The sequence below is a fragment of the Elephantulus edwardii genome, unplaced genomic scaffold (genome assembly GCF_000299155.1).
Source record: "Elephantulus edwardii isolate Elephantulus edwardi_28Jun2011 unplaced genomic scaffold, EleEdw1.0 scaffold00080, whole genome shotgun sequence".
NCBI classification, from domain to species: Eukaryota; Metazoa; Chordata; class Mammalia; order Macroscelidea; family Macroscelididae; genus Elephantulus; species Elephantulus edwardii.
In genome coordinates, this window is record NW_006399830.1 from 12,456,704 (window position 1) to 12,468,396 (window position 11,693).

At 47.3% G+C, this 11,693-nt stretch overlaps 1 protein-coding gene and 1 pseudogene across 1 annotated transcript in view; both read right to left on the minus strand.

Moving 5' to 3' along the window:
* Positions 1-11,693, minus strand: part of STYXL1 (serine/threonine/tyrosine interacting-like 1) — a 29,935-nt gene that overhangs the window by 8,214 nt on the left and 10,028 nt on the right. Inside the window, exons 4-5 of the mRNA XM_006889694.1 lie at positions 8,433-8,578; positions 6,578-6,723 (exon numbers count right to left, since the gene is read on the minus strand). Of these exons, the coding sequence (XP_006889756.1) occupies positions 6,578-6,723; positions 8,433-8,578 (292 nt within the window). The remainder of the gene's footprint in view (positions 1-6,577; positions 6,724-8,432; positions 8,579-11,693) is intronic.
* LOC102845312 lies at positions 678-1,630 on the minus strand (annotated as a pseudogene).

The following is an 11,693-nucleotide window of genomic DNA, read 5'->3' on the forward strand; positions in this document are numbered from 1 at the left end:
GTTGTGTCATCTGCATAACGCAGACTGTTGATAGATCGTCCACCAATCCTAACGCCATGCTTCTCCTCATAGAGCCCAGCCTCTCGGATAATCTGCTCTGTTGTAATTATCATCAGCAAAATTTTACTGAAATGTGATACTAGTGATTTTGTTTGATAACATCTGCATTGTGTTGGATCCCCTTTTTCTTTATCTGGTCTGATAATCTTTAACTCTTTTTCTTTCTTTCTTTTTTTTCTTTTTTTTGCATCAAGTGTCCACAAACACCACTTTTATTTCTGTTCCAGCCCAGTGGGAACCTATAAAGGGGCCACAACACACAACATCCCACAGACCAGCCAACCAGCGGGGAGACTCGGGAGTGAAAGTTGAGGAGAGACCAGGCCAGAGCCGGGAGAGCCCTTCAGCCCGAGGGCTGCCCTGGCCTCCTTTGGGAACCCAGAGAGTGGGCACCACCACCCAGGGAGCAGGCTCCACTCTGTCCGACTCAGACATGCCACTCATCTGTCTGTAGAGGGACCATGGCTGAGGGAGACCTGCTGGACACCCAGGGCGCATCAGAGCCAGTTACGTGACCAAGAGCCCACATGGCTGGAAAAGCCTGGAGAGCCGGGGGGTGGGAAGCAGACTGTGTTTAGAAGGAAGCAGACGCCCACTGCCCTCCCGCCCCCGCTGGTCTATGCTCCTGGGGAGGGCTGGGCCCCTGGCCGCTGACCCTCGGCTGCCTTGGGGTGCTGCAGGCGGTACAAGGCCCCGACCTGCCTCCTCTTCTCCTTGGCCCGGATGATGACCATCTGGAAGAGTCTGCAAAAGAGCTGGATCGCCGCAGGTGAGTCATCGTTGGCGGGCACAGGGTAGGAGATGAGGCAGGGGTTGCAGTTGGTGTCCACGATGCCCACGGTGGGAATGTTCATCTTGGCAGCATCTCGCACCGCCACGTGGGACTCAAAGACGTTGTTGAGCTTGTGGAGGAAGATGATGAGGTCCGGCAGGCGGACGCCGGGGCCGAGCAGCAAGGGGGCATTGGTGAATAGGCCGCCCTTGAAGTAGCGGGTGTGGGCGTACTCGCCACAGTCTCAGGCTGTGTTCTCGATCAGGTGTGAGAACTGCCGGTTCCGGCTCATAAACAGGACGATCCCTTTGCGATAGGCCATGTGGACTGTGAAATTCAAGGCCAGCTGCAGGTGCTTAGCTGTCTGGTCCAGGTCAATGATGTCCTGGCCCAGGCGGTTCCCAAAGATGTATGGCTCCATGAACCTATGCCGACAGCCAGCTTTGTGTCCGAGGTGCACGCGGGCATCAAAGAGGCTTTTGATAGAAAATAACTCCTTGACGTTGAAGAAATCAGAGTACTTGAGAGGCTCACTTAGCACTTTGTCATCGAGGTCACTGTGGTCGTCGGGCTCGCTGATGGCTGGGGCCAGAGCACTTCCAAAAGGCCTGCAGCCTAGCCTGGTGGCCCCTGGGGTCGCCTTCTTGAGGACATCCAGCCAGAGCGAGCTGGGCGGGGCACCCGCGCCATTGCTAATTTAACTCTTTTTCAACCGTTTATTTTGTTCTTATTGTTGCTTAAAATATACACAGAACAGGCATGAATTAGAACATTTTTACACGTACAAGTTAGCGACATCCTTCCAACTGTAAAGGCTTCCTCACCCTCATTTTCTGTTCGCCCCCATTAACATAATCTCACTTCCTTTCAAGTGTCCTATTTAACATTTCAAATGCTATATAGTTAGATGATCCAAGACAGACAGTTCTTTAAAGGAGCACAATGCTTGAGATAGTCATTCTTTATTAATTGAATCAAACTACTGTTTGGTTTGAAGAAAATGTAAGGAGATATGACTGGTTTAAGATTTAAAGGGCAATAGTTTTAGGAGTTCATCTGGCCCAAGTGACTCCAAAAAATCAAGAATCCATGAGAATCTGAATTTTGTTTTAATTCCTCTTTTGGATCAAGACAGAAAATCTTTGATTATAACATTCAACAATGATAGCTGGGCATCATCTAGTTTTTCCGTTCTCATGAGAAAGGAAGCAATTGCCTTTGTAGGTAATTAATCTTGCATTCCATTTCCTCCTCTGACTCATGACTCTCCTCCTTCTGTTGTTCCAAGTGAATACAAAGGGATTATCTACATGGAATGGATGGCTTCCTTCAAGCTTTTAAAAGCTTAAGATCTTAATATTCCAGGCACCGAACTCAGAGGAAAACCAAAAGTTCTGAGAAATTTTAGTCTTTATAACTTTATTTGTACTAGTCTTTCTACAAAATAAGAGCATACCGTATTTGTCCTTTAGAGATTGACATTTCACTCAGCAAAATGTCGGCCCCAATCACTGAGCCGCCGCCGAGGACTCAGCTGCCTCCCCCTCGAGGCCCCTCGCTTCCCGACCCTCCGTCCCCCCTGCCTCCCTTCTCCCACCACCGCCTTCCGCAGGCCGTTTCCACTGAGGAAAAGGAATCGTATCGAGGAAAAGGAATCGTATCGTATGTCCACTATGCAGAACCTCCACTCTTTCGACCCCTTTGCTGATGCAAGTAAGGGTGATGACCTGCTTCCTGCCGGGACTGAGGATTATATCCATATAAGAATTCAACAGAGAAACGGCAGGAAGACCCTTACAACTGTCCAAGGGATCGCTGATGATTACGATAAAAAGAAACTAGTGAAGGCGTTTAAGAAGAAGTTTGCCTGCAATGGTCCTGTGCTTGAGCATCCAGAATATGGAGAAGTAATTCAGCTACAGGGTGACCAACGCAAGAACATATGCCAGTTCCTTGTAGAGATTGGACTGGCTAAGGACGACCAGCTGAAGGTTCATGGGTTTTAAGTGCTCGTGGTTCACTGAAGCTTAAGTGAGGATTTCCTTGCAATGAGTAGAAAATTTCCTTTCTGTCCCATGTCACAAGTTTAAAACTTCACAGCTTGTATAATGTAACCATTTGGGGTCCACTTTTAACTTGGACTAGTGTAACACTTTCATGCAATAAACTGAAAAGAGCCATGCTGTCTAGTCTGGAAGTCCCTCATTTAAACGGAGGTCAAGCAGTAGGCACCTGACAGTGCTCCGCCTGAAACAAAGCAATAACGTGATGTTTCAGCCAAACTCAGATCCCCAAGATCGTAGATGGCTATGTCTAGCCCAGAATGCCCCTACTCCAAAAGAAGGCCAACCCAGCACCTGAGTACCCCTAGATGGAGCTGAGAGGATGGGGTGAGGCTGCTGTACCCCTAGAAGGAGCTGTGGTAACAAAAGATCATTGGTGTCTTCAGACCAGCAAAGCAGGCAGAGCTTAGGAGTGAGATGGGACATCTCTCTGCCACCAGGGTCTTAGTTCTTTCTGACCAGACATAATCCTGAAGCCTTGTCTGTCCCAGAAAACACCAGGATGTGAGGCAAACTTCAGAGTTAAACTTTTGACAAGGGAACAAGCTGACATCAGTCCTAGCTAGCTGTAGAGCTTGCAGCTTGATAGCAACAGCGGCCCAATGCCCTGTGAAGGAACAACTTGTTCTCCCACCACCACCCTTTTCAGTTTTAATGTTATGTATTTAAACTTATTTAAATAAAATTTGTTTTCAGAAAAAAAAAATGTCTTCAAGTTCTGCCAGAGATGAATGGCCCTTTGGTTAGTAGCACATCAGGTATGAACTGGGCCACCAGAGTGCTTTAATCTGCTGAAGAGGGAGTTGTTTCTCATGAATGGATGTTAGATTTGTGTGTGTGTGTGTGTGTGTGTGTGTGTGTGTGTTAAATTTTTATTTTCTATTGGTTTGCATACAAAGTTCGTATATATTGTGTTTCACACTATCCTTCTCTTACCTTGTATTTCATACAATCATTCCCATTGTATTTTATTAAAACACAATTTGATCTTGTCAAATGCTTTTTCTGCATCTATTGAGAGGATACTTCAAGTTTTCTTTTTAAACCTGTTACTGTGATGAATGACATTGATTTTCTAACGGTAAATCCAGCAAACATTCCTAGAATACACATATTTAGTCGGGAGGTATTATCATTTTTGTATCTTTCTGTTTTCAATTTACTAAAATCTTGTTAAGAATTTCTGCACATATGTTTATGGAGGAATTCTGTAGTTTCCCTTTCTTACAAAGTTTTTGTCAGAATTGGGTATCATAGTAATGCTGACCCCATAGACTGAATTGAGATCAGTTCCTTCCTCTCTTATTTTCTGGAAGACTTTATGTAAAATTAATACTTATTCTTAAATATTTGGTAGAATCCAGCAATGAAGCCATATGATGAGGTTTTCTTTGTGGAAAAGTTTTTACTATGGTAAAATAAAAATAAGATAAAACTTGCCAGCTTAACTATTTTTAAGGATGCAATTCAATGAAATGAATTACATATATAGTGTTGTGCAAGCATCGCCATAACCCTTTTCATCACTCCAAACAGAAACTCTTCATCCATTGAGCAATCATGCTCCATCCTGCTCTGTCCCCAGCTTCTTAAGACCCTTAGTCCATTTTCTGGCTCTATGAATTGGCCAATTCTAGACATTTCACATAGGTAGAATCATGCAGTATCTGTCCTTTTGGTTGCTTTAATTCTGTATGCTATTTTCAAGGTTTGTCTATGTTATTGCTTGTCTTCATTTGTTTTAATGTCTGAATAACACTCCCTTGGTGGCATAATGGTTAAAACTCATGGCTGCTAATTTCAAGGTTGGTGGTTTGAACCCACTAGCTGCCCCATCAGGGAAAGATGAGACAGTCCACTCTCACAGAGATAACAGCCTTGAAAACCCTATGGAATATTCTGTGCTGTAGGGTCATGTTGTTGTTGTTGTGTACTGTTGAGTCAGAACCAATCCTTCAGCAGGTTTTCAGAGACTGTAAATTACACAGGAGGAGACTGCCCATCTTTTCCCCACAGAGCGTGTGGTGGGTTCAAACCATGTTCCTCTGGATTGATAGCATCACTCCTTACCAGTAAGCCACCGAGATCAAGGTTTACAACAGTGGAGGGTCACCATGATTCAGAATGAAGGTGGGGACAAAGCCCCAAGTCTGGCCTCCCCTTTCTAGGTATCTTCCTGCTACGTATTGGCCTCTGCTTCTTCACAACCTTGGATGCTCTCTGATTCAGAAGTCGAGGCTAGCCTGAGACATTTAGTTTTCATGTCAAATTGTTTTGTTTTCTCAACTCACTGTGTCGTCATCCATTCAGTTCTGTCTCACGGCAGCCTTCCATCAGGGTTCTGAGGCTGTAAGTCCTCAGGGAAGGAGACAGCCCATCTTTCTCCTTCAAAGCCACTGGTCATTCAAACTGCCAGAGAGATGCCATCTTTGGGCAAGCAGTGTGACTCCCTGTGAATCACACCACCAGGCAGAGGTCAGCCTGGGAGCAGGAATCGACTCACAGCTGACCCTCCGACAGGTTCTCAGAGGCTGTAAACCACATGGCAGGAGACTGCCCCTCTTTGTTCTTTGGAGCAGCTGGTGGGTTTGAACCACCTGCTTTGGAGTTGGAAGTAGAAGTCCTTGCCCACTAGGCTACTGGAGCTCCCCATTTCATTTTTAAGATGAACATAAAATGTCTTAGTAAACTGTCTTCTCAATGCATGAACTGTCTCAATATTTCCATTATGGTTGTTCCATTACCACTAATCTAGTTTCCCAGAACCCTTACATTCTCACCTTTATTTGAAAACTATTGTTGGGCAATCAGTCTCATTTAAGTGATTTTTTTTTAAGGGAGCACAGTACTTATATTGTTGCTGCGGTGTATTGTCGAATTAGAACCAACCTAGAACTGACCTTCCAATGGGTTTTCAGAGGAAGTTTAAATCGCACGAGAGGAGACTGGTCATCTATCTCCCACAGAGCAGCTGGTGGATTTGAACCACATGTCTTTGGGATTGCAGTGCAGCCCCTTACCACTAGGCCATGAACAATAGTAATTTTTTTTAGTCAATTTCTTATTTAGCTACAAGGCAGCCTACCTGCAGAGCTGGTTTAAATTCAAGGCTTGAAGTGAATGTCAGGGCAAAAGTCTTAGGGAATTTTCCAGTCTCAGCCAGTTCAGTGGGTCTGGTTTTGTTTTAGGAATTGAAGGTTCTGCTCCACATTCTTCTCTTGTTCTATCCCAGTCATGGTCCTGGTTAGAACAGTGGGTATAAGCTCACTGCTGCTGAGTTGGAACCAGCGCACAGCTGACCTTTCACTGGGTTTTAGAGGCTATAAACTACACAGGAAGGCTGGCCCATCTTTCTCCTGAGGAGCCTCTGTGGACGTTGGAACCCAGCGTCTCTGCAGGAGGAAGATGAGCAATCGCCTCCTGTTCACTTTACAACCTCAGACACCTAACAGAAGGGCCAGTTCTAACCCAGTGGCAATGTGCGAGGAGTCTCCCATCCAGAGGCGGAGAATGGAAGGCCAGGTCAGGAACAGAATGCAGAACAGGACGGCCCGCACTGCTGTGAGCTGGCTTCTAAGAGCCCATTCAGTGCTAAGCTTCCATAATTATCTCACTAGAAACCTGCATAAATAATTGATACTCAACCTAGCAAGGGAACCTCACTAGTGACGCCTTTACTTACAATGGTCCTGCCTCCATGGAGACATTGACATGCGCTTGAATTTTCAAATCCTTGTGCATTTTAGGGTTGCAGGCTTGGCTGAAGTTGCCCAGGTAGAGTTGGCCTGGAATTATCTCAACAGGGTACGGCTCAAATGCATCCAGTTCCTGAGGTGGGGAAGGAGATGTGACTCAGCAGATGGGTTTAGCGAGACAGACCCAGGTCGGAGAGTCAGGCAGAGACCTTCGCTTCCAAGAATAACTTGGGGAAGGAGGCAGTGGACTGGCAGCCACAGAAGGACTGACCCCAGCATCGTGGTCCAGCGTGTGGGAGTTCAATCCGGACCCCTCCCTCTCCTTCACAGCACCCTTTGGACCTGGCCAGGTGTGCCAAGGCTAGATTCAAGAATCCAGTGGTCCAGAACTGTGTAAACCCAGCGAGGGCACAGGTGGAGCCAGGTTGCAGAGGGGCAGATGGTTGTTATTACAGTTGGAGGCCACCATTTTTTTTAAACAATAAAGTGTTATTGGTTCAGACAGACCCCATGTTTTATTAAAGTATGAATTCTGATAATTAAAGGTTTAAGGAGGTGGTATAACTGGAAACTGGTCGGGACAGAAGCTTTGCTGAATTTCAAGTCTAAAACTATAATCATAAAAAAAATAATAATAAAACCCTAAAATCATAAAAATCTAGGGAGCTCTGGTAGCCCAGTGGTAAGAAACTGCACTGCAAATCCAGAAGTGTGCGTTTCAAATCCACCAAAAGCTCTGCTGGAGAAGGAGGGGCAATCTCTTCCTGTACCAGTCAGATACAATTTGATGGTACACACACACAAAATAATAATTTTTTTTTAAAAGTAATTTCTTTGAAAAGCAAAGTGGCAGTGGAGATGCCTTCTGTAGTTCCCAAGGCGTGGACAGAAAGCACCAGGTGTTCACGATGCTGTGGGCCAGAGATTCAAGTTTTAACAGGGAGCAACATCTCTGGCCTTCATTCAGAGACGCAGCGGACGATGCCAGGAAAGGTGCTGGGATGTCCTGCACTGATGAAATCCATTGACTTGTCCACGTGGTGTTTCCTGATATGATCTGACTGTTGTTATGTGCTGTCATATTGGAACCGATTCATGGCTGACCCTCCAGCAAGTTCTCAGAAGCTGTAAATCACATGGGAAGAGACTGCCCTCTTTCTCCCTCAGAGCAGCGGTTGGATTTGAACTGCCTGCCTTAGGGCTGACGGTGCAATTTCTCAGCACTCGGCCACCAGAGCTCGCTGTGATCTGACTCAAAACCACTTTTCTCTGTCACCACTCCAAGGGAGGTACTTTGAGGAATGCTGACCTATGTCATTTCAAAAGTCACCACCAAGTCCCCAAGTCCTTGGGCTCCACGTCTGACTGAGAAATAGTGTTCTAAGTACCTCAGGCTATGTCACTGTCCCATCAGTCCCTTGACTAGCAGGTATACTCTGGATTCGGGAACATAGATGCTGTCAGACATATGACTTGGTTTCACAAAGTTAGCTGGAACAGCTAAGTCAGCAGGACCATGAGGGGGTCAGTGGTCAGCACCCCCCCTTTCCACATTCCCCCATGGTCACTCTCAGGATTCCAGGAAGGAGCATAGGCAGTGGGGAACAGGAGTCATGGGTACCAACTGGACAGAAGAAGCTGGGGGGCTTCTAGGAAAGGGTTGGGAGTCAGAATAACAGAATGAGCCTGAAGCAGGCTGGACAGGGGCCCAAGAAACCGCAGCAGCAGAGGTCAACGGTGGCACCATGGAGTCTAGGAGTGAGAACATGGCACCTCCCCACCAGTGACAGCAGCCAGGACTGCGAGTCCCTGAGCCGTCCCTGGCCCAGCGAGTTGCCTTGCCTGGGGCATCCAGATGATTTTCTGAGTCCGGAGGAAGTGATACATGGCTGAGAAGGTCTCATAACCCCCCTTCAGGATGTAGATGGGGTAGCGGGTGAGATGGACCAGGATTTTGCCAAACTCCACAGCAGCTCCAAGCACCAGTCCTGAGGATGGAGAGACAAGATGAATGTCCCCTGAGTGCCCACCATCTGCTGAAAGCTGGGACGGAAGTGGCTGCCTAATACTGAAAATAACTATTGAAGAAGGTGGAGCAAATGTATACACAGATGAACATTACCATTAAAATTTCAAAAGCAACTTGCCAGTAAGTCAATTGTTTCTTGCTCTTTAATGTAAAGGCTTTTGACCTTTTGGATGTCATAGATACTCAAATCATGGAGTCAAATTCAACATATCGCTGGCACTCCACTGGGTTTCTGAGGCTGTAAATTACATGAGAGAGTCCCCATTTTTCTATGCATCAGAGAGCTGCACAGTGACTAGGGATGATAGAAGAATTGATGCTTTTGAGCTGTGGTGCTGGAGAAGAGTACTGAAAGTACCATGGACTGCTAAGAGAATAAACAGGTTTGTCCTGGAGAGGGTGAAGCCGGGCTGCTCCATGGAGGCAAGGATTCTGAAGCTTCATCTGACATACTCTGGACATGTTGCAAAGAGGGACCAGTCCTTGGAGAGGGACATCATGCTTGGGAGGGTGGAGGGACAACGAAGGAGAGGAAGACCTTCTATGAGATGAATTGATTCAGTGACTTGGGTAATGGGAGTAGGTGGGTCAGAGCCAATAAGATTGGCACAGGACAGAGCAGGTTTTAGGGATTTGGGGGATCGCTGAATCACGGGTGACTCAATGGCACACAACAACAACAACTTTCTGATTGCTGCCATCCTATCAGACATGAGAGGGAGCTCTGGTGGCCTAGTGAGTAAAGAGGTATCAACCCAAAGGCTGAAGGTTCTAATCCACCAACTGGTCTGAGGAAGAAAGTGGGACAGTCTCCTCCTGTGAAACTCACAGCCTTCGAAAACCTACTGGAGGGTCACCTATGAGTCAGCTCCACCTCGATGACAGTGAGTTGGGTTTTTATTAGGTTGGGTTTTTTTTTAATGAAGTCAGTTATGAGTAATCCCCAGGTGATGCAAAAGGGTAATGCACCCAACTGGTAATTTAAAGGTTGGCAGCTGGAGCCCACCCAGGGGTGCCTCAGAAGAAAGGCCTGGCAATGATGTGCTGCAAAAAAATTAGCCCTTGAAAAGCCACTGCACAGTCCTTCTCTGAAACATGCAGGGTCACTGTGAACCAGATTGGATGTGATAGCACCTGAAGCTGGTGGATGTGAAGTGCTAAGTCACTGTGGTTTGAGTTTCACATCAATTTAATCTTAAACATCTTAACTGATCACTTTCAGGCTGCAATCAAACTAGACATGTTATTGCTGGGTATCTTTGAATCGGCTGTGACTCATAGTGACCCTACGAACCTGCCCTGTCCTGTGCCGTCCTCCTCAGTTCTGACACTCATGCCCACAGCTGCAGTCACTGTCTCAATCCGTGTCACTGAGGCGCTTCTCCTCTTTTGCTGATCTCTAACTTTCTAAGCATGATGCCCCTGTTCCAAGGAAAAGACCCTCTCCTAATAACAAATTGACAGGAAGTTTGCATAATTAGGGCAAGATATCCTGAGGTCAAGATCTGACCCAGCAAGAGATATTTTGTGTCACTGACTTCTGAGAGGCAGCCAGAGAGAAAAAGAGCAGGGCATAGATTCTGCCTTTGATACTAAGAAAGGCCCATTCCTGCAGGGGTTACTGAGCACACAAATGGTCGAGGACCTGTCTTAAGAGGCTGCATTCGAAGGAAGTGTCTGGGGCCTGCAGCCAGACTGGGAGAGAGGCTGGCCAAACAGGAGCCCAAGCCTGCTCCGGAGGGCCTGGTCACGAGGCTGAGTCCGGCCACTGAGACTCACAGCAAACGCCCCTCTTAAGCAAGAAGCTTCATAATGTCTGACAGATCAGCAGGCCCAGGGAGCTGAGGAGACTGTCCAACTGCCTTTAAGCCAAATAACTGTCCTTCCATTAATGTCACAAGACCCACTGGAGCCAGACTCACATGCAGGGATGAGGGAGCTCTGCTGTTAGGTGTTGCAATGCTAAATAAAAGGTCAGCAGTTCAAATCTACCCAACACTCTTCAGAGAAAGATGGACAGTCTCCTGCAAAGCTTTACACCTTTAGAAATGTGATGGATGGTCGCCATGGGTAACAATCTGGACAGCAGCGGGTCTGGGTTTGAGGGAGCCAGACTTCAGTCAGTCTTCATAGTTGAGCTTTGCTGGGTGAGACAAGAAGAGTCTCAACAATCCCCAAAACCTTCCATCAGAGCAAGAACCCAGTTCAGGGGTCTGCAATCCACACCCTTGTGAGGGCGGATTATCCGACATAAAGAAAGCTCTTTCTCACGCAAGGAAATTTAAGAGAAAGAATCTCAGAGACCAAGACAACAGAAGATGCAGCCTGGGTTCCCCTGGGTTCCTGAGACTCAGCACTCAAAACCCCCTCACTGGCCCTGACGTGGGCACGGAGGAGCTTGAAATCCCCAGCTGAGGGAAAGCTGGAAAGAAGGGAAGTGGGCAAGGGATGGAGTGGACCGTCTAAATTGGAGACTGAAGGAAGGTGCAGTAGGGCACCAGACAGCAGCGACAATTCAGTCCATGTCAGGGGTTATTAATAAAGATAACTCTTCTTTCTGTAACTGACCTCATTGTGACTGGCAAAGCCAGGCGGGAGGCCTGGGCAGGTGCACCCACGGCTGTGGCGGGAGCTCCCCACGAGTAATCAGCGCACTGCCAGGGTGAGTGAGCCGTACGTGAGCAGAGGACATTCCAAACCACAGGCCCGGCCAGGACAGAGGTCCACAGCCAAGTCCGCACAAGCCAAGCTACACATCACCCGGAGGCCAGCAGGAAAGGATGCCGGTGGACGACAGCACACACCTGCTTCTGGGATGGAGGAAAGGCCCTCCCTGTGCCCAGGCTTCCTGGAGCGTGGTGGGGTGAGTGCCACCCATGGAAAGGGCAAGAGGGCCTCGGGGAGAAGAACCTGGAAAAGGGCTTTCAGCCCAAAGACCTTACATTTACTGGAAAGAAACCATGTTCAACAAGGCAAGTAATTGGCTTGAGTGGCAAGGGTGTGTGTATGTGTGTGTTGTGTGTGTGTTGTGTGTTGTGTGTGTGTGTTGTGTGTTGTGTGTGTGTTGTGTGTGT